At 46.0% G+C, this 23405-nt stretch overlaps 1 protein-coding gene across 1 annotated transcript; it reads left to right on the top strand.

The window, feature by feature from the left end:
* Window positions 1-4765: 4765 nt before the first annotated feature.
* Window positions 4766-22093, top strand: MPO (myeloperoxidase). The gene is made up of 12 exons (XM_026050189.1): window positions 4766-4841; window positions 5921-6014; window positions 7098-7273; window positions 8160-8283; window positions 10395-10524; window positions 11027-11233; window positions 12877-13192; window positions 15408-15568; window positions 17174-17420; window positions 17959-18129; window positions 19802-20039; window positions 21871-22093. The coding sequence occupies exons 1-12, from the start codon at window positions 4766-4768 to the stop codon at window positions 22091-22093; spliced, it is 2163 nt and encodes a 720-aa protein (XP_025905974.1).
* The last annotated feature ends 1312 nt before the right edge of the window (window positions 22094-23405 follow it).

A 23405-nucleotide genomic window follows, 5' to 3' on the forward strand; every position in this document is an offset into this window, starting at 1 on the left:
TAAGCACAACCAGACACAGAGAAGTCACACCTGCCTTTGGTGTCATCCCCATCACTGGTTGGAAGCAGGAGCACATAGTTGCTGGCCAGGATATGTGCTTGGTTGTTCTGGGGCTGCTGGCTGTTCTTGGTCCAACTATGTCTCTTAAAAAAAATGCCCTACATACATGAAGCTTTCCCCAAAGATCAGAAGTTGTCTCAAGTGTCAGTGTGACTCTCTCCATTGCATTGCTAAGGAAGTCATTGTCTCCATGAAAGTCTTAATTAAAAATATATATTTTTTTATGATTGTACTCCCAGGCGCTTCTCTGCAGAGTTATTCTTCAGCAGATCAATGCCCAGCCTTTACTGTACATGGGTTTATTCATCCCTAGGTGCAGGACCTTGCATTTGCCTCTTTGAACTTCATGAGGTTCTTCTCCCCATCTCTCCAGCCTGTCGAGGTCCCTCTGAAYGGCAGCACAGCCCTCTGTGATACCTCCTTTTTTCCCAGTTTTGTATCATTAGCAAACTCTCTGAAGGCGAGAGTCCCTGCATCCAGGTCATTGACGAATAAGTTGAACGGTGCTGGACCCAATATTGACCCCGGGGTATACCACAAGTCACAGGCTTCCAGCTAGACTTTGTGCCASTGATCCCRAGCCTCTGAGCTCTGCTGTTCAGTCAGCTTTCAGTCCAYCTCACTGTCAGCTCATCCAGCCCATTCTTCCTCATCTTGCCTATGAGGATGTTGTGGGAGACAGTGTCAAAAGCCTTCCTGAAGTGCTCTCCCCTAGTGTACCCAGGTAGTCATTCTATCATAGAAGGCAATCAGGTTGGTTAAGCATGATTTCCCCTTTTTGAATCCATACTGATTACTCCTGGTCACCTTTTCTTTCATGGGCTTAGAGAAAGCATCCGAGAGGAACTGCTTCACAACCTCTGCAGTCAGCGAGGTGAGGCTGACTAGCCCATAGTTCCCGGTGCTCTCCTCCCTGTCCTTTTGGAAAGTAAGAGTGACATTTGCTCACTTGCAGTCCTCAGACACCTCTCCTATCTCTRTGATCTTTAAAATATCATTAATATGATCAAGAGTAGCCTTGCAATGACACTCTGCTCTCTCYGCACTCATTGGTGTATCCCATCAGTCCGATTTAGGTCCAGTTCTCCTAAAGGATCCCTAATMTGATCCTCCTCCACCAAGGGAAATTCATCCTTTCTACAGACTATCTCATTGRTCTCCGGGGTCTGGGTTTCCTGAGGGTCAGTCTGACCAGTAAAGACTGAGATGAAGAAGGCATCTGATACCTCTGCCTTTTTTATATCCTTTGTTACCAGTGCCCTTGCTCTGTTAAGCTGTAAGACCACATTACCCCTAGTCTTCATTTTCTACTGATGTACTTATGGAGGCTTCTTCTTGTTGGCCTTGACATCCCTTGCCAGATTAAACTCCTGATGGATCTTGGTCTTCCCATTGCTGCGTACTCAGACCACCACCCCATATTCCCCCAGATTACCTCTCCTGCGTGGACCTTCTCTACACTTCCTTCTTATGTCTGAGCTTTGCCTTGTTTGTCTATGCAGATCTCCTGCTCCCTTTGCTTGACGTCTTTCTCATTGGTCTTGGCCTTGGAGGAGATGTTCTTGAATAACAACCATTTTTCTTTGATGTCCCTTCCCTCTAGAACCTTATGCCATGGGATTCTACCAAGTTTGTCCCTGAAGAGACCAAAGGCTTCTCTTCCAAAGTCCAGGACTGTGATCCTGCTGTTGGCCCTGCTCCCTCCTCACAGGATCCTGAACTCTACCACATGCAGGACATTTCCTATATGCTGTTATCTGAGAGTGAGTCTGAGGAGCCTTCTTCATGGTCAAGAGACCAAGCAACCCTCAAAACCCACCACTTTCATGTTTCCTGAAGCAATTTTGAGAGCAATTAAGTAAGTTCCTAATTGTGAAATGCAGTTATCAGCACAGATATGCACTAACTGTCTCATTAGCATTTTAAAAATCCTTATCCTCTTCTAACTGGTGAACTGCATGATACAACAGAGGAAGTACACAGATAATGGCTTAGAAAATCTGCCAGCTCTGCCCCTTGCCATTGTGYAAGCAGGTGGTGGTGACAGTGGCTCAGCAAGTAGAATCCTGCTTCTGTCCTCAAATAAGCTGGGTTCACAGGAGCACAGAAGGTGCTTCAGCCTCTGGTTTTCAGCCTCTGGTCCAGCCCCTGGCCAGACTAGGGCAGACTCTAAGGCTAGATGAGGCTCCTGAAGGCCTTGCCCATGTGAGCAYTGAAAATCTCCAAGGACAGAGATCCCACCACCTCCCTGGGCCCTGTTGTAGGTCTCCACCACCATCACTGGTGTTGTGCTTATGTCTGCTGAGAATTTGCCTTGCAGCAACTTGAGCTTATTGCCTTTCATCCTTTCACTTTACACCTCTGAAAAGGCTCTGTCTTCTGTACAGCCCTTCCATGAGATAGTTGAAGCCAATAATTAGATGTCCCAACCCCTTTCTTCTCTGAATAGATCCAGCTTAATCAGCCTCTTCAATGTCATAYGCTCTAGTTGGGTTCACTCTGGTTTGCCAACAGCTCCTTGGACTGGGAGGGTATAAACAGGATACAGCAGCCTCGTTAATGACTCACTGAAGGTTTTGTCCCTGTAATAATACATAAATTTTTAGTAGTAAATCGTACGTTTTTAGTGGTATCATACATAATAATGTACAATAATATGTAGTTTCTTTAAAAAGGTGAAGTGCAAATACAGTGTCTTGAAGGGATACGGCTCCACCTGTAAGAGAACTTTGGGGACACAGACACTGTGTCTGTGTCACACCACACAGAGTCACTGCTGGAGAGGCTGCAAAGCCARTGCAGCTCCTGGGACTTGGTGTGTAGGGAAGGGTTCAACTAACCTTAACCTACCCCTGGTGAACACCAGTAGAGAACTGAGCACCTCAGCCTTCTTGTGCGGCTAACAATAAATGTATATGRCAGAAGGAGAAACACAATTGCAACGAGCAGGAGGCTAAGTTAGAAGAGGACCCCCTGGCTGCTCTGCACACTCCAGCTTATTCCAGCACATCATTTACTCGATTCAGCACGACCCCTTTTCGCCAAGTGACTAGCACAGTTGTAGCATGGCAAGGATATAAGTCAGGTAGTGTTGAAAAACCTGAAAGAAAGAAGAACCTGAACATCAAGAGTGCAGCTGACCGTGATGGTCTTCTTTTTGGGAAGTAGGAGCTGCCTCTTCTTGACCTCAGCCACTCGCAGAAAGGGGAGGTCCCCCAGCACTTGGGCCCGCCTGCTGCACATAAAGGTGCAGGTAAAGCCTGCAAAGGGGCTGTGAGGAGGACAGCAGAAGATTGCAGGTGAGACTGTGGCCTGTTTCGTGCTTGCTTTTGTGGAGCACTTGCTTCTGTGAGTGGAGAGAGCCAAAGCTGTGCTTGCAGCATCCAGGTGAGGTTTGCGCTTCCTGCTGTTTGCGTGATGGTCTCCTGAACCTTGCTCTAGGGCTAACAGAGCTGCTGTCTGTCCTAGCAGCCCCCAGCAGCACCAGCTGCAGCACTGTGAGGATCTGGCTCAGCTGYTTTGCTCTCATTGTGAACTGCTCCCCAAGGAGGATCTGGGTTATCTTTGCCTGCTGCTCCATGGTGGGTGCTAAGTGATGCTCTGCTGGCACAGTCCACAGGAGCATTGCTCCTGAGAGAGGTTTGCTTTGGAGTGACCTTGTTCCACATGGGAGGTGGATGAGTAGGGCTGGAGTAAGGTCAGCTCTATGCAAGAACAGGCCAATTACCTGCACGCAGAGGACCTCCCAGGCTGTTCTAGCTGAGCCCTCTTCCCACCAAGCCAAATCCCTGGTAGCAGCTCTCCCAAGCCCACCCTGAGCTATCCCTGCATGGACAGGGCAGCTACCTGGGCTGGCTGACAAAGCAGCCACCTGCCACGGTGACCACATGTCCTTCCCTCAGCTGACCAGGGCAGCTGCCTGCAAGGACATTCCTCCTAACAAGAGCCTTCACTGAGTGGGTGATGAACTCCTAAGAAGTTATGGAGATTGGTGCTCTTCAAGATGAGGCCCATCAGCATGGGGGTGGGAGCTGGGACTGGGCAGGGTTTCCAGGATGGGCTGGGCTGATCAGGATGGCAAAGGAGACTGCACTAATSGTTGCTCCTAGAAGCCTAGGAACCTGCGTGCTCCCTGCTGCGTTTCACAGACCCTTGCTGTGTCCCAGCTCCTTCCTYGCCCCTGCTGCTCGTGCCGGAGCCAGGCAGCAGCACGCGGCAAGGCAGCAGCAGCACGAGAGCGACTGTGCCTCTGGTGGATGGCTCTGCCTTGCCCCTCAGACACTAGGACATTTGCTGCGTCTCAGCTCTTGGGTAGATGAATTCATCTSCTCCACAGAAGGTGTTGTCCCAAGGCAGTGCTTCCCCAGCAGTGCCTGAGGGACTTCGGATGCTGTAGAAACCCTGTGAGATGGGAGGCAGCTCCCTTACCTATTGYCAGCTCCAATGGCAGGTACAGGCTGGCTCAGATGTGGTGGATGCTGCTGGATTAGCAAGGAGACTCCAGGCTCCCACARCATCCCTCCTTGGCGAAGGGCGATGTGCTGCCATCACCATAATCACCGTGTCACTGCAGGGCTTCCCCTGGCAGCACCCTGGTTCTCGGGGAGCGCTGTGCGGGGAAGAGGGCACCTTGCTGCCATCAGCATGGGGAAATCCATGGGGTTTTGGTCTTCACTGCTTACATTTTTTTTTTTTTCCCTCAGAGATGAAGGCAGAAATCCTCTTTCTGGACTTACTGGTGGCCCTCAATCTGTTCCGACCATCTGTGTCATCTTCATATGGTACTGAACCTTTCACAGGTCTAACAGATCAGAGGCTTTTATGTTTCAAGTAGGAGAGAGAATAAAGCTTAGTGTAACAGAACCTGAATTATCCTCTTGTGACAGCAAAGACCCAGGGAGCAGGAACGTAGCCTTGGGTACAGTTTCTATCTACTGAAGCAGCAATACGATTTCAGGTTTTTATCAGTTGATTTTCTGTCTGATTTCTTAAAATTGCATTGAAGGAGAGGYTGGTTCTCGGAACAGCTCTAGTCCCCACAGCACAGCAGTCCTCCCACCATTCACACCAAGCAAAACAGAGCATGACTCAACTCTGARCTACCACTAACAGGTAGCTCTGGCCTTTAGGCATGGGGAAGTTGYCTGTCACTCTTCCAGCCTTGCATTTACTCCTCTATAACCTACAGGAAACTCTGATTTTTAATTTATCACTTAAAATCCTTGTGGAAACCACATGCCTGAGCTTTCACATATCTCTAATATTTGTTTGGATGGTTAGTGTTCCCATTGTGACTGTCAGATGTGAACTCTAAGTTGATCCAGGGAGGTATTTTGTGGACTCTAGGAAAAATATGGATTCTCTTTTTATGATTTGTGTTGATTTCTGAAGCTTTCTCCTTCTCTTGAAGCTGGAGAAAAACCACCCCCATGTAGAGTAGCACAGCAATGTTTGTCCTCTCCCGTTCTATAACTCACAGATATTAGATTACCRGGATAAAGTCCTCGAGCTTCTCATTCATTTTCAGGAGTTCCCCGGGGTAGGAGGAAAAGCGGTGAGAATGACAGGTCAGGGATTTGCAGAACATTATAGACAGACTGGGGAAGGTGGTGGGGAAATCCTTCTGCTTTGTGGTCTGGAGGATGTATATGAGCTACTGCCTTGGCCAGTTGGTGCCGAAGGAAGCAGCAAGCTCAACAGATGGGTATTGTCAAAAGTGGATACAAGCAGTCTAGGAGAAAAAGGCTGGGAGCAAAGGCATGGATGAGAAAAATAAAAGGAGATAAGAGCGCTCACTTGCTCATAACAGAGGGATGGAAGACAACGTTCTCATGTCTGCCCTTTCCTTTCCTTTGGCGAGGTCTCTCAGAGGAACTGTCAGATGCATCAATCCTGAGCAGTGTTAACGAAGCCAAGCAGCTAGTGGACTCAGCCTACAAGCACACGCGTGACAGGTGAGACTCAGCTCTGGCCTCAGCTGCTTGAACATGCCATAGGCTCTCGCTGTGGGTGGGTGCTATGGTGCCTTGCAGTCCTTCAGCTTCACAAGAGCTGGCTTTTTCTTCTAACTCCAGTTTAGCATGTGAAGGTGAAAGGTTCTCCATGAACATGGTGGGCTCAAACCCAGCATTTTGCCCAACTGTTATATTTTAGGCTGCAACTAGAAAAAGSTCCCAAAATGCATTTAGTGCTACTCTCCCACAGTAGAGCTAGGTGATTCTAGATACAGTCCTACCAGATACACAACGGGACAGACAACTTTCATAAAACCTCCTCATGCTTATGAGACCTATCWATAGCCTGGGGTCCTTGATCGTGTTTTGGAGGTGTCGCAACCTCTCCCTGCTGGTGGGTGTCCAGTCTCCCTTCCACACATAACGTCTGGTTTCCTACCTGTCCTGACTGTGGCCCCTGCTGCATTCCGGTTGTCCACCACCTGTGGAGGGAGTGAACAGCAGGTTAGAGTGGGGGCATTTTGTGTGATCCGGCAGGAGAGTTGTGATTTTGTCACCATGGTTTGAGTGTGGATAGCTTCCTTCTTCAGTACTTGTCTTCTGGGAAGACTTAGTAAAGCCCTGGCTTGAGAGCTTCCCTCAGCTCAAGGCTCCAACTACTCCAGCAGCATTAAGACAAGCTTGGAGATGTTTGTGGCCTCGTGGGCCTTTGGAAGGAGACAGGCGTCCGTTGGTGCTAGTTAGGGAACAGTTAAGTGAGATTTCATTGCCTCGGGCAGGTAAAGAAAGGCCTAAGAGGTCTAAGAGCTCTGATGTTTGTCTTCTAGAAGGTGGATCCCYGTTGGATTTCCTTCCTCTCACACATCCTGATCCTCTGCCAAAAGTCTTATGAGCAGCCCTGSTCTCTCCCAGCCTATGGGCAGGGTGTCAGGCCTACTCTGCCTTTTTTGGGCCGTTCATGCTAACATGCCAAGTGGAGAACTGCAGCAGCCTGCAGGGCCTGCAGTGGGGTTTGCCCCGGTGCTGTCCTGCAGAAGATGTGTTTGGTTTTTTTCTTTCCCCCCACTCCCCTGCCCCTTGTAGCATAAAGAAGAACCTGCAGAACACCAGCTTGACCCCAATAGAGCTGCTGGGATATTTCAAACAGCCAGTGGCAGGGACTCGGTCTGTAGTTCGCACCGCGGATTACATGGAAACCACCCTGACCCTCCTCAAGGAGAAGCTGCGATGGACTGTGAGGGGAGATTTCAATGTCACAGGTAGGAACGTCCCTTTGCCAGGAGGAACGAAGAGTGGTGAGTGTGGTTCATGTGGACGTGGGTGTTGGTCAACAGGCCTTTTCGAGACCTAGGAGGAAGGAGTAAAAGCGGGGATACGCTGGGTGAGGAGGAAAGGGAGGAGATGCCTGTGTCCTCTTATCGTTGGGCAAAGGAGGCAGCAGCTGCTTTTCAACGGCACTGATGGAACTGCTGGTGGCAGCAGTGGCTAAGAAACCACTGTCGGTGGTGCCCAAACTCGGGCTGTTGCGTGCAGCAGCCATGGCCAAAAGGCCTCATTCAAGCAACGAAGGTTCATGTCAGCCTCTTCCCTCCCATTTCTTGGGGAATCTTCACAGTGAAATGCAAAGTCCGCGTCCCCTYGTGGGGGACAGCAGTGTGATGGGTTCTCCAGACGACAGTCTTGCCTCTAAAAGTGTGCTCAGCAGCAGCGGTGCATATTGATAGATGCTTCCATAGGGAGGCAAAACTTCTAACAGATCCCAGGGACAGCAGTAGCTGTTAGCAAATTATAGTGGAGATAAAGGGAAAGGGAGAGGAAAAGAATTGTTAATGATAGAAAATAATTCCCCTTCTGCTCATTTGTAAAATGTAATTACATGTAAGATTTGAGCACAGCACTGTGGTTTTCAATGCCATCTCAAACCAAAAAGGGAGCTCTGCTGCTCTGGAGAGCGTCTTCAGCACAGGCAAGTCAGAGCAGGATGACCTCAAGCAGCAATCTCTTGCATTTGTCCCTCGTAGAATAGGAAACCAATTCTAGGTTGCAAGAAGGCTTTTTTAAGGCACTTTATTTTTTTGCCCTGAGCCTAGCAGACACCCTGACCCAGCAGGACCAGTGTGTTTACTTCTTATTGCTGTTTTGCAGACATTCTTACACCAGCTCAACTGGGGGTGATTTTCAAAGCAACTGGATGTGACCAACATAATAAGAAAATAAATTGTGAGTCTGCTTCCCGTTACCGAACGATCACTGGCGAGTGCAACAACAGGTGAGGGGCTCTGCCGATGGGATGAGGGACAACTGGTTCCTCTGTCAGTAGAACAAGACTTATATCCTCCAGGATGATCCGTATAGGATGCCTGCCTTACGGTTTTACAGCCCACTATATGGCTTCGTAGGCATGTGGAGATTTTAATTCCAGTCTCGCTTCAAGGGCTTTAGGTGTTGTACATGAACTAGTCTTCAAAGCGCAAAAAATAAYGGTGACTGACCTCCCCTCGCCCAGCACTGGGCTTCTGTCACCGGGCTGCGTTTTTCTGCTTCGTCTTGGTTGTGTCTGTGCCCCTTGCAAGGCATCCAAGTTCTCCCCAGCTTCCCCGGTTGGGTTGCGACCCGGCTGTACTCTCGCTCTGTACTGCGGCATGGTCTGGTCTGGTCTCTTGTGCCTTGTACTGTGTCCTCTCTGCTCCGGGAGAAGGTTGGGCCCATAGGTGGGGATGGAGCACCTTGTCCAAGCTCCCTCATCAGGCAAGTCGGGCCAGGGCTGTAAGGTGGGATATGAAGTGTTATTTCTCTGTATATCCAGAACCTTCTTCACTAATGAAGGAGGAGCTGTGCTCACAGTGGAGTGTTTCAAAGGCACAGTAAAGAATCACACAATCACAGAAGTCCATCCCTTCACTTTCACTGAGGTGAAGCATCTCCTGGCCCATGTGGCACCTCAGACAGAGGAAGGAATTGGGACAGGCTTGTCTGYCTGGAGGATGCGTTGGCTTCCAGGTATCTGTAAAAGGCACAGGGAGTGAGCTAACATCTGCTCCTGTTTTCAGGAAAGTGGCAGCTCCATTTCGGAGTGCAGGTCTGGCTTTGGGAACAGGGACTGGTCTGTCAGACCGGAGCCAAACCGTGAAGTCGTGGATTGCTGTGTCCCTCCATTGCCTGGTCCGAAGCAATGGTACATCCATGGGCACTGTGAGCAATCAGAGAACATACATGTCCCTCATGTCCCTCATGTATGTCCCTGAATATATGTCCCTCAGACCAAAATTTATTAGTAGTCTAGCTAAGACTTTAAAAGTCTAATCAACGTATAACTATTTTTAGTCCAGTCAGTAACACTCAGGATGCAAATCACCCAATTTCTATTAAGATCATTGATAAAATCAATCATCAGTAAAATCAATAGGCACAAGCATCTGCTCCTTTTCTGTGATATTATGAGGCCCTTCTTCCGTGGGTRGGAGGATTCAGTGCGTTGTCAGGATCCACAGGAGGAGGATTTGTTCCTCCTTGTTTTGGTTTCACTTGAGATTATTTTTGTATGTTTAAATGTCACTTACTGTGACAACTTACAGCTTACTGTCACTGTTGACAGTGACAACTTACTGTCACTGTTGATTTGATATGTTGTTAGTCTTTAGTAGACCTCCACTATAGGTCTACAGGGCCTAGTTACAAAGTTTGCTTAGTAACAGCAGTAGAGTAAGCTCTTTCCACACATTATTTCTTTTAAAATCCATTTGCACATGGCTAGGTGAAACTTAAAAAATTAGTATCAGTAAAGTAATGGTATAATTACAAACTAATGATCATAGGGCAGGTAGCAGACACTGATAGTTGGCTGATTTTGCTGCTGCAGGAAAGGCGATAGTCATCTGATCCTATGCTCAAGACTAGGCAAGTCCAAGCAAGGCCTAGCAGTTACTGAGGCCTGGTAYATGTTGTTGTTGTTGTTRTTATTATTATTATTATTTGACCTGAGTGTTTCTGTTGGAAGTTGACAACACTGAAGTGTTTAGACTATAGGATTCCCACATATTCCCAACTATTGTACATAGGTATGTTCATTCCCAACTATTGTACATAGGTATTTTCATTTTGGGCTTAGGTGTCCTTCTACATTCACTGCTTCATTTGAGGCGCTAGGAAATGTGAACATATTTCCTGGGCTGGATTAGACTTCCAAGGCTCTCATGTTCTCGCTTCAAGCACCAAGTGAAGATGCAACTCATCACCTTGTAGGAAGGTCCTATGTGATGTCCACCTGCACAGCATAACTGTGTCGCTAGGAGGAATTTGTTGGGTCCCCATTCATGTTCTTGGCACTGCCATAGTCCTAATGCTGCCAATAGTTTGCTGTTCTTCTGTTCACTTACACAGGAGAAACCCATCATTAGGAGCTTCAAACAGAGCCCTTGTCAGATGGTTGCCAGCAGAGTACGAGGATGGTGTGTCACTCCCTCACGGGTGGACAGAAGGAAAACGTTTCTCTGGATTCCCTTTTCCACTGGTAATGTTTCTACATTTGTCTGGAAATGCAGTAACACCAYGTAGGGATATCCAGGTCTTGGATATATCATAGTCCTCAAATGTAAGTCTAGCCGCTAGCATGGTGGGGATTAGCAGGCAGGAAGCTGAATTTTTTTAGGTGTCATTTCATCTTATCTCCACTGTGATTTAACAGACATACATTCTAACTTCCCATATTCACAGGTGAAGCAAAGGAAAAGTAATATAATTACTGCAGAACCAGTTTTAAACTCTTAAAGAGCACAATACCGTGTCTCAAGTAGAGTTCTGACCACTTCTCTGTAGTGATCACTGAAGAAAGAACTAAGGGAAGAATTATAGAGGAAAGAGGATGAATGAGAAAAGGAGGATCTTGGGAGAACAGCTTTTTCTGTTTAAAAGGAATTCACATTGCATCATTTTTTGTTGGTGACCCCAAAAGCTGGTGCACACATTCTCATGGCCATTTCCTAATACACGTGTTCTGCCTTAATCCCTTGCAGGTTCGGAAAGTGTCAAACAAGATTGTTCGTTTCCCCCCTGCGCAGCTCAAGCTGGATCAGCAGAGATCACTCATGTTCATGCAGTGGGGCCAATTTATTGACCACGACCTGTCCTTCAGTCCCCACACTCCCGCWAGAGTTTCCTTCAGCGGCAAGGTGGACTGCGAGACCAGCTGTGCCAAGCAGCCCCCCTGCTTTCCCATCAAGGTACCRTCAGCCAGGAAGGGGGAAGGGGACCTATTCACTAGCTGAAAGATTTTAGTGACTCTAAAATGATGGGCGACTCTAAAAGATGGGTGAACTTTAGAAGGAGAAGAAATTACTGTGAGCATCCAGTCTGATGGTTTGTATAGGCCGTGTCTCTGTTCACTAGATGCTACTGCCCCTTGTTGAGAAACCTTCTTTCCAAGTCAAATCTCTTAGAAATGTCTCCAACTGAACAGCTTTCAAGCTGGGGTTATTTGTCTGCAACGGGACATGGGTATGACCAGGCAATGGGCAATGTCAGCTGAGATGCTCCTTGCGTGTCCCCCAGGGCTCCAGTCTGTGCCTCTAGCTCCCTGCTGTGTCTCTGGCCGCAGAAGGACAACCCCGCAGAGCAGACCAGGGTGTCACCCTGCTGCTCYGAGGGGGCAGTGCTGGGTCCCAGGCACTGCCACAGCCTGCCCTTCCCGTGCTCCCAACCATTACTCCATCTCGAGTGGGGTGGATTTTCTCTGGAGGAATAGTGCAACGGCAACACGGGTGTGTGTGATGGTACAGCAAGCATGTCAGAGGCAGGATGGGTGTCAATCTCTCGTTAAAACACCCTATACACAGCAAATACATACTCATTCAGTGGTTAAATGCTGATTAGCATATGGGATGAGGAGGTAGAATTACTGTCATTGGTGGCTAAGGGCAATCTGGAAAGCATTGCAGTCACATTAGTCTCCACTAAATAAATGTTTAATAATAAATTAGATAGATAAATTAGATAGATAAATTTATCTAAACATTAGATAAATATTTAGTAATGTACTTGAAGTTGGCCTACTCAAACAGGAAAGATGCAGTCCTAATCGTAGGAATGTGAAGTATCCAACAGTCATTGCACTTTCCAACAGTGGGAGAGAGGTGCTTGAAATGTGCCCTGAGTCTTGGTTTGTACTGGGGGAAGGTGAGCACCAGATCCCCTTATGCCCACGTCTGGGTGGGCTTAGACATACTCCAAAACATATCCATCATGCATATGGAAACATATGGAAAACATATCCCTCTGGTAGGAAGTGGGRTAAACCCTGCACTGCAAACCTGGGGTCCTGCGTGCAGTGCAGAGCAGAGGCATGCTCCACCCTGCAGCCTTGCTCTCCTGACAAGGGCTTTGGAACATGAACTGCATCTCTTGTCCCCTCATGAAACTGTATTTCCTCCCAAAGAACATGGTGAAGGGATGGGGCACCACCTGAGTGCCCAAAGTGTGCTCAGGAATACGGCCAGGGTCATAGTTTGCAGACCACTGTCCAGAATGTAGATAAGGATGTGAAGCGCTCCCAGCATGTGAAAGGAGCGCTTGGGTTTGCAAGATTCAATCAGACACGTACAAACACAGAGGGAAAAGTAGCCATAAGACTTTCTTTATGGAGCTGTAGGAACCTCCAGGCTTTCATGGATAGGTGGGACTTGGGTTTCCAAAATGGCATCTCTGCTCTGAGTATCAGCCTTCATATCTGTGACTTGTCTGCCACCTTATCTACCATGGGATATATCTCTGCAATCGTTCCTGCCTGGTTTCTCTTATCACTGTAGTATCAGTGTGGAGATTATGTATCCCCAAAGTGATGATGAATTATTCTTTTACCTTCTTGCAGATCCCACCCAATGACCCACGAATTAAAAACACGAAAGACTGCATTCCCTTCTTCCGCTCAGCCCCGGCTTGCGACAGAGGCACGGCAATTCGAGATCAGATCAACGCGCTCACGTCTTTCCTGGATGCTAGTATGGTGTACGGGAGCGAAGTGCCTTTGGCCAACAGAYTGAGGGACAGGAGCAACCAGCTGGGCTTGATGGCTGTTAATAAGGAGTTCACTGACAGGGGCTTGGCTCTTATGCCTTTTGACAATATGCAAAAGGACCCCTGTCTTATTGTCAGTGGGAGAAAGAAAATCCCATGCTTTATTGCAGGTAAGTTGAATGATGGCATYCAGTAGCTTCCTAACCCTGAAATCTGGAGTGCTCAACTCCACTAGATTTATTTTATTTCYTTAATTGTTTGTTTTTTCTTATATGTGTGTAAAGGGAGACATTTAAAAAACGTCATGAAAGGCTTAAACAGGTTGTTGTAGGCAGGCTTTAGGTATGAAAGCATTCCTCTCATCTGAGTCTTCTTTGTGACCATGGACATGGAGTGAAACTGTTCCAACCATGCTCAGAAGTCCTTAACCTACTAAGCATATGGTGCTGCCAAAGGGGCACTGGGAACTGGTATCAGATAAGGCTGATACTGGTGTGGAACTTGATGGAACTTGTGGATTGAGTGAATGCAGCAATAGCAACCTAACCTGAACATGCCTGTGCTTGTCATTTGGCAGCTCTCTTTTCCTCACCAAGGCAGGTGCAGGTGTGTTCATGCTCAGCTGGACCASTGCTATGAAGCTCCTGCCTGTGCTGCTGCACTTGTCTGTTTGTTTAACCATCACCTAGGGGAATAGGGCTGCTCTGATTCTGCACTCCAGCTGAGACACAAACACATTGAGATGGGACTCAAACACACTGAGAAACACAAATACATTGAGATGGCTTCCTGCTCCATTTATCAGCACAGTTTCCCAGGAGACCCTTCCTCTGTCAGACTTCTGGCACCTCTTGACTATCTCTTCCTTCTAGGTTAACTCCTGCTGTCCTGCACAGATCCTCTCAAAACTTTGCCCTTGCTCCAAGCAAAACAGGGCACAGCCACCACCACTTTCCCATCTGCTGCTGTTTGCTGTCTTCTAATCTCCTTACTGCACGGGCACATTTGATTCCCAATACTCTGACCATTGTTCCCTTCTCCCTGGTGCATGCTGCCACAAGCTTTTGGGTCCAGAAAGAGTAAYATTTCTGATGCATCTTGTGAATTAGTGTCTCACTCGTTGTTTATTGTATTTTTTGTTTGGTTGGTGGTGGTTGTTGTTTTTGTAGTTTTCCTGAGTCAGCAGGACCTTCTTGCTAGCCTCTTTTGGCTCTGACCACACTGGGCTGCTCATGGTACCAGAAGAGAAAACTTTAAGGCATGACAAATTTCCTCAGCTGTGGAGCTGAACTCCATTCTCTTGGTGTCCCAAATCTTGTCCAAACTCCTCTGCACATCGTTCTTTGGGCCCTTGGATTCCATCAGGGACTAGCAGTGGGACCAGTAGGATAGGTCTCCGTAGTGACATCATCCAGTTCCCTCATTCTAAGCTCTTGGTGTTTTATATTTCCTTCCACCTCTCAGATATATTTGTTTTTCCATCTATTGCTCCACACCTTCAGTTGCCTCCCCAGTTCTGTGCAGGTCTTTCCTCAATGAGGAGCCCGCAGGCATGGCCAAAGGTGGGTGCCTAGTGAGGAAGAGAAGACAAGCAGGTATGTTGGATGCTTTCCTGCCTCCTCTTCTCATGAACTTTGATGGCTCATGAAAAGACTGTCAGGGGACCAACACAAGTTCTGCTATGCTGAATGCAGGAGCAGAACCTTCCTTTGAGTATGTCCTTCTCCAGGTGCCTCTTCCTGCTTAATCTCATCGCCTTCTTCCTGTGAGCTTTTCTGCTCTAAATGCTTGAGTAAAGGACTGGATGGGTTTTTTTGTTTGTTTTTTTTTGGTGTGTTTTGTAATTCATCCCTCCAAGGTTGGACTCACTGTGTGTGACTCATCATTTACTTGCCAAAGCACTTGATCCTGTCTGCTTGCTTTGGCCATAGTTTCATCTATTTTAGGAGTACCTTCTCACTCCTTTAGACATCCCAATTTCTCTCTGTCCATTCTCATTGCTGTCTTCAGCATTTGTACTGTGTCTGTTATAGGGGGCTCTGGAGAAAGCCTACTTGTATTTAATACTTTAAGTCATCTTTAGTAGTCCCTTTTTAACACATTTTTTTTTAACACAACCCATTTCTGGGTTCTGTCTCTTTACAAGGCTAAACATAACAGTGGTAGAGTCCATGCTTCTGGGGCGTTAGTGGGGATGTGTTTTCAGCTAGAGCTCTCCAAACCTCTCAGTCCAGATGAAGCTTTCTGTGTAGTATTGCATGTTTCTGCTTCATGATTAAGAAATTGATGCATATAACGTTTTTTTGTGTGTATTGTCCTCTTCTAGTGGAAAGCAGCCAAGTGCACGTAGGTCACTGGCATATACGTTCACTTGTATACTTCTAGGTGATTCTCGAGCCAATGAGATGGTGGAGCTAGCGTCCATGCACACACTTTTTGTACGGGAGCACAACCGCCTGGCTAGAGGGCTGAAGACATTAAATCCCCACTGGAATGGAGAGATGATCTACCAGGAGGCACGGAAGATCGTAGGTGCCATGGTCCAGGTATCAGCCCCAATGTCATATGTGCTACTGATCGCCCCAGTTCTTCCTCCCTGTCTTGCATTCTTACCAAATTCACAATAGGCTTTTTTTTTTTTTTTTTTTTTTTTTTTTTTGTCAAAAAATTCTGAAGACTGCAGTATTTTGAGGTGCAATGTCTTCAAACGCCTTCTACCTGCCCTGTTGGTCAAAAGGAAAGTCATCCAGTGACACCTGAAATAAGAAGCACAGAAGGCTTCCCCTGACTATTTGAAGTCTCTCCAGTGTTGAGTCACTGGGTGCCCAGAGAGGTTGTGGAGTCCTCATCCTAGGAGATACTTGAAAGCTGTCTAGACGGGCCCCTGGGAAAGGTGCTTTAGGTGGCCCTGCTTGAGCAGATCATCCCCTGCAGTCACTTCCCATTTCGACCATTCTGTGCTTCTGTGCGACTCTGTGTTTCCAAAGGCCATCCTTAGTCATACCTAATTAGAAACCTATCTTCTGAGTTGGCTTGACAACAAGTAAATAAATGAATAAACAAGTATGCACTTCCAGGAATGTCAGAAAGGTTGAGTTTTCAAAATTTAATGGAATTATTGAATTAATATATCCATGGCTATAGCAAAAATCTTAAAAATGTTGAGTAAGCCATTGTGGAGAAAGTTAAACACTTGCACTAGAATTATGTGTCTCCTCATCATTTTCAGATCGGTGCTTCCATTGTTCAGACAAGACATTTTCATCTTACTGCTGATGGATTTATTTTTCTACGTTATCTTCTGCAGCCTTTCAATATCCCAAGAGATCATTAGATCAGGGCTGGAAACCTATACTATGAGAGCACTAATACAGCTCCCCAGGGATGGCAATAACATCTGTGTCAATCCTAGTAGTCTATTTACTACTGCTACTATTTTTTTTTTTTTTTTTTGTTATCTGAGGCATATAGAATGGGAGGGAACGGGGAAGTGCAACTTTACCTTGCTGCTGGGAGTGACTTCTAGCTCTATTGCTAGGGAATATTTAGGAGGATTTGGGAGGCATTGTTAGTTTTTATCTTTCTCTAACCTGCTGAGCTAAAGACGAGGTGAGGAGCATACCTGGGGATATCTGAGTGCACGGGGAAAAGATCTTGGAGCACACACAGAGGATGAAGCAGCAGTGTCCGTGCTTCCTATTGCCTACTGCTGCTGCAACAGTTGTGTCCACGTTGCATTTCCATGCTCCTATCRGTGCCAGAGAGTGCTGAGATTCCCCGACATGCGCCTGGGGAACCAGAAGCAGCTGCAGCGCCTGTGCCTGGAGCTGCAGCACTAGCTACGTGATATAGTGGCTAGATGAAGAAGCAGATTTGAACCAATGCCACAGAGCTGAAGAAACAGAACTGTCACTCAGCAGTGTCACACAGATCCACACTAGACTGTGAAAGTGGTTGGGTTAGGCTCTGATAACGTGAAAGAGAAGGTGGCTCCGCATAGTGTCTCTACTCTTCATCTTGTGCTAGCTAAATATCCTACAGAAATCCTTTTGAAGCAATCATCTTGAAGTGGGAACTCTCCCATCACCGTGCATCCAAGGAAACGAATGTTTAAGCAATCAGTTTTTCATCCTTTCCATGTTTCTTCCTAGATTATAACCTATAGAGACTACCTGCCTCTTCTGCTTGGCTCTACACTCCGGAGAACAATACCTTCCTACCGAGGCTACAATGACTCTGTGGATCCTCGGGTGTCCAAYGTCTTCACTCTGGCTTTTCGTTTTGCGCATGCTTCAGTTCCCCCATTTGTGAATCGCCTAAATAAACATTACAAGCCCGAAGGCCCCAAGATCCAGCTCAGCAAAGCCTTCTTTGCTGTATGGAGGATTGTGAAAGAAGGTAAAGTCGTTCTTGCTCTGCTGGATGCATTCGGTCCTTTCTGCCCTCCCTGCATGAGCTCTTGCTTCAGCCAGACTTACAAGCAGTTTTCAATAAATGAGCTTTACTACCATTCCACAACATAGCTGTTCTCTGCAGTTAAACAGCGACCCGTCTTATTTTGAAGTATACACCTTAAGAACTTACTCCGTGTAGTCTGTAAGAACATTATTCAAGATTTTTTTTTTTTTTTTTTTTAGTGCTTTAAGTGCAGGAAAATGTGGTGTTTATCCCTCTTCCTAGGTTATCCAGCTCCTTTTTTGTCATGCACTTTCTTTACTATAGTCAACATCTCATGTAACACACTTCTTTTTCAGGATGGGAATTAGTGATATGGCATATAGTGAAATCACAGGAGCTAAGATGCCTCGGTTAAGGTGCCACAATTCCTGTACTGTAAAGTTATAAGTAAATATAAGTGGCGCTCAGCTTTCTCAGTGCTCTTTTGCCTGCACTTTCCACCSTACACTGCTCCCAAGTCACTGCATAATTGTTGCAGGTGGGATTGACCCCTTCCTCCGGAGCCTCATGGCTAATCAGGCCAAGCTGATGACACAGCAACAAATGGTTGTGGATGAGCTCCGGGATCGGATGTTTGAGCAGGTCTCAAGGATCGGGCTGGATTTGCCTGCACTTAACATGCAGCGTTGCAGAGATCATGGCCTCCCAGGTAAGTTGGGCGTGTGAGCAGGGCATCCAAAGAAMAATAGATGAAAACCAGGCACTCTTGGAATCGATCACAGAGAAAGCTCTCCAACCTCCATTCTCAGGCCCGTGCCTTGACATAACCTCTCTTGACTGAAATTCCTCAGAGGTCTTTCCCTATTTGCTCCATGTACTGCTATAGACAAATAAATAGGAATTTATGCAATGAAGTKAGAGCCTGGTTGGAACTGCAGGAGACACATACAGGACACAGTCAGAAGAAACTTTTGCATTGCTCAGACAGAAGTCAAGTGTTCAATAACTGAATTACATACATTGTTATTTAAATAACAAAACTGGAATCAGTAGTGGAACTGGGGCTGTAAGTGCAGCATGACCTCTCTCCAAGCAATGTGTGTCTCCAAGTCCATCTAGTCCAGCCACACAAGTTTGGAAGAGCAGATCATTRTATATGGATGTCATCTTATATTCTGTATATTCTGTGTCCCAGAAAAGGGCATGTCATAACCACTCACAGGGCTCTGCAAGATGCAAAATCATTACATCATTGCAAGACAATCTTGAGAAACAGATTAATAATAAGCCTTTACATATAATGTTAGGCTGTCAGAGTTTGGGTGTGCCATTGCACAACAGTGCTATCATCAGGCTGATGAAAGATGCTTTGTCAGTAACGTGCTGCGAAAGGCAGCAAAGCTCACTTTGAAACCGTGATGAAAATAATGCAAGATTCACAGGTTCTAACCCTAAACAGATATTGGTATTACGTTCAAATGCAATGATCAAGACATAGGATTGCTGTGCTCTTCTGCAGCAGAGGGATTTGATTTTTCCATGATGCAACTGGAAGTAAAACATGATCTGAACCAAAATCTTGAGTTCCTATATTCAGCTGCTGATTTACTGTGATAGAATTAATATATGTATATTGAGTGTAAAACAGATCCTAGTAAGACAACTGAAACCAAATCTGGAGAAGAATTTGCCCGCTACCATGTTGTACAGAAGGTGGTAGGATCAACATCTTGTCTAGATAACGCTTTCCAGGAAAGTGACATCCTGAGCTTTGTGAATATCTCTGTTCTGGTGTCTTCTGACTGGGGTTCCTGGTTTGCAGTGAAGATCAGACAGCAATTGGACAGGCCCAGAGCATCCATCTGGGCACTCGGAGAACAGAGCTAGGAGCAGTCACAGCACACTCAAGGCGTGTTTCAGCCTGTAGTCTCTTGTGCTATTTGAAATGTCCCAAGGTATTTCCTCCAGCTTTGTGATGCAGCTTCAGCAGTGTCTGGTTCTCCTGCCATTCCTGTGTCACGTTGTGGGGAGATTGTTTCAGGTATGCTCTGACTCTGGAGCTTTTGTACAGACATCTGCGTTGGCACCAGTGGAAAAACAAAGCAGCAATGGGAGGTGGTAGAGTGACTCCCACTTGCAAAGAAATGGCCATTCCCTAGACAACACTAAAATGTCAGGCAAGACACRTTGACTCTGGAGGAGTGGAAATACAGTGTATTAACAGAAATGTGGAAGAATTTGGAAAAAAAAAAAAAAAGGATTTTAAAAATACTGAGATCTACCTGAGCTCTGCATCTGGGAAAGAGAGGACAAATGTCCTTCCCAGGGAGGAGGAATGAGTTACTGACCACTCTTCGCTCTGATACCTGGTTTCCTTGCAGGTTACAGCTCCTGGAGACAATTTTGTGGGCTCTCAAAGCCTCACAATTTCAAGACACTTGCTCGAGTGTTGAAGAATCGCGAACTGGCAAGGAAATTCATGAAGCTCTATGGGACACCAAAGAATATTGACATTTGGATTGGGGCACTTGCAGAGCCCTTTGTAAAAGGAGGAAGAGTTGGTCCTCTCATGGCTTGTATCATTGGCACCCAGTTCAGGAAGCTACGTGATGGAGACAGGTAAGAGAAGAGCCAGGTATTCAAGCCAGTTTCAAAATTGTTCTAGTTAATTTTTATTACTCTTAGAGATGTCCTTTTGCCTTTCTGGTAACGTTCTAATTTCCAGTCTAGGTCTGTAATGGTTGGGACGGTAGGTTGAGATCCCTTCCCAGACAAGTGTTTTCTCTCGCAGACTGTTCAGCTCAGCTGCCTGTCGTTACCTGTGCTGCCTGAATTGCCTTTCTCCACACTGATGGTGTGCGGAGTTTGAGCTCTTTGCTGATGTTCAGCTAAGTTATTTCAAGGACCACAATACTATGTGTTCCAACACCAGCTCACTCAAGGCAATAGTAACGCTGAAATAGAGCAGAGGTACRGAGGAGGAAGAGATGTGCCCAAGGTACAGCACTAATAATGGATAAAACAGACCCTGGATGGTCTGACTCCTCCAGCTAGAAGCAAGCTGGCAAGTTTTATCAGCCTAGGCAGTTTGCACYGACAGTCCTGTTAGATGCTCAGTATCTGTCGATATGGTCGTTAAGGCCTTGTACAATTTTGCAAAATATACGTAGATTCCACTAAAAGGAGATGTAGTTCAGTCAGACACAAACTTGGAGGTATGAATGGATGACAGCTGCTTTTTYTCAGTTGGAGTTAGACTGGTAGGTTCTCTGCTGATAACAGATAGTTAAATTATCCAAACTGGAAATGCCTAAGGACTAGACTTTGAGACTGTGCATAGGCAAAGGTCCAGGGCCTGTGGGCCAAAGGATTTTGCCAAATGGCTAATGAGCTTTGAGGTTTGTATGGTGTGAAGGAGATTAATTGTTCCCTCTTGGCAAGTCTCGGCTCAGGCCAGGCTGCCTCCAGGGAGAATCCGCAGTGTCCTGCAGATTGTGTGTCCATAGGTCTTGCTCTGATGGGAGATTGCTCCCTCTGTGCTGCTGCACTAGGATCTGCCAAAAGTGCTAGTTCTGCTTTGCCATGTCCTGAGTTTCCAATGCACAACTTTGCACCGTCCCCATGAGCTTCATTCCCAGCTATTGTCTGGAAAAAAAAGTAGGATACAAATCACAATAAATGAGAGGTGTAACCAGCACTATTAGAACTGTTCTTTAGAAATTCATAGAGAGCATTCACTCAGGTTATTATCGGGAGAGATGTTGAGGCACCATATCAGGGTCTTCTGTGCCTCCTGAAGGTCTTAGAAGTGTTTTTTCACTATTTCTCCTTTCCTCTCTAATCTATATGTTGGAGTCTTGTGGCCCAAAATGTAGCAGTGTTTGAGTTGCAGTCAGGATTGTCGGGATTGTATGACAGCCAGAACCATGAAAGCACCGTTGTGCTTTCACAACAGGAGATCCTGGGGTCCTCCTCCTCTCTGGAGTTGCTGGGAGCATCAGATGCAGGAGTGAGCTATGTGTCCTTTGTTGAGTGGTATTTCCCAGTCATTTCTGAAGCAGAATCCTTGCATGGTTTAGCAGTCTTGCCCAAAGATTGGAACATGACATGTATTTCTGGGAAACTCTTGTGCCAAGTACACATCTGGGAAGATTTACTACGGATTTGTAATCAAATTGGGAACTTGAAGGCAAACATGGTTTCCATTGCACACCTAATAATGGTATCGATATATGTTTTTTTACTTTTTTAAGAGATGAATAATAGATCTCATTCCACCCTGGTAGGTCTTCTTTTGAATAATAATAAAAAAATTAAAAAAAATCATATTTATTCCTGACAAAAGAAATGTGTTTTGTAGAGCTCTTAACAGGAAATAAAGTATCAAAAGTCTTGAATGTGAAGAAGTCCAGAGGACCAAATCTATTGTGTCATTTTCTGTCTTCTGCAGGTTTTGGTGGGAGAATAAAGGGATTTTCACTCCTCAGCAACGCTGCTCACTGTCCAAAATCTCATTGTCGCAAATAATATGCGAAAATACCCACATCTCTAAAGTGCCAAGGAATATCTTCCACACCAACAGATATCCTCATGACTTTGTGAGCTGCAGTCAGATTCCTAAGCTGAACCTCAGAGCTTGGAAGTCAAGGAGGACTGAAGAAGGTACAAAATGAGGTGTAAGGTTTAAACAGTAGACAGTTCCCACTTGCAGACATGTGAGTTAACCCAGATAAGTCCCATTTTTAAGAGTTTTTAAACGTCTGAGCAAAACCTGACTCTAACGCTCTAAAAAAGAACTAACATATGGTCTGAATGTATATGTTTAGGTACTCTATTACATCAGGCCAATTGTGAGTAGATCATTACTGTCATTATAGGACAAAGTTAACTGCATTGCTAGGGACTATTTCTGGTAATGTTCAGTTTAGCTCTTCATTTTGCAAGAAAAGCTTTGGTGTCGTAGAATCATGCCTGTTATTAAAAGTCCTGATTTTTAGTATCTGCAGCTAAAAGCTATATTTAGGGCCTCAGATAACTCCAGCTGCAGTCTGCATCTTGCGAGGATGTTAAGTCACATTTTCCACAGGACTATGGATCGCATGCTTGAATCTGCGTCAGGGTACAACCAMGAAGGTGACCTTCAAGGTGCTAAAAGAGCATAGACAAGAGAAAATTTGGCTTAGTCTTAGGGCTCGTCCTCGGGAGGAGAAAGAAAGGTCCTTGATCAYGGTTGCCCCCACTGCTGTTTGCATGACAGCAGTTCTGCTCCATCTGTCTGGGTAGCACACTGCACATTCCCCCAGCCGTCACCAGCAAGTAGCTCTGGTCAGACACTTGGAGGCCCATATAAAACTGGAGGCAGAGAAGGGAKTCCTGGAGGTCTCCAAAGCAGCCTCCTTCCAAATAGAGCTAATATCAGGCTTATTTGCCTGCTTACCCCATGAAAATAAATCACACTAGATGATTAGATGACATCACATCAGGTGGAGCCACACAGCTCGTCTTCTCCCTTTTGTTAACACATTGCTTTTTATATCCTGTAGAAGAAGCATCTGGTGACTTACAATGCTGAACGYTGAGGATTTCCCCAGACGTCTTGGCCTGGAATCTGCTCGGGTTTTTTTGTTGCTGATGGTTATTTTTATTCATTTGTTTTTACTACATTTATGCTTTTACTGCCAAAAACGTTCAGGCATGATTGCTGTCGTTTGCTCAATCTAGTTTGCATGAAGCCTTTTCAGTGAGATAGAATCCAGTAATAAAAGAATTTTATTAAAAGATGTTCCAGTCCTATGCTAATTACTCAATATCACAAAACAGAACAAAATGACATATCAGAAAAAGATGGGCTACAGATCTCTTGCTTAATCATATATTCATATATATTGGATTTCAGTGAGCTTTACCATCAAAAGCATTCTTTGCACTCTCCTTCAACAGGACAGCAAATAGTTGCCAGCCCATACAGAAAGAAATGGCCTACTT

The sequence above is a fragment of the Nothoprocta perdicaria genome, unplaced genomic scaffold, assembly GCF_003342845.1.
Source record: "Nothoprocta perdicaria isolate Ctin4 unplaced genomic scaffold, notPer1 scaffold_66, whole genome shotgun sequence".
In the NCBI taxonomy this organism is placed as follows: Eukaryota; Metazoa; Chordata; class Aves; order Tinamiformes; family Tinamidae; genus Nothoprocta; species Nothoprocta perdicaria.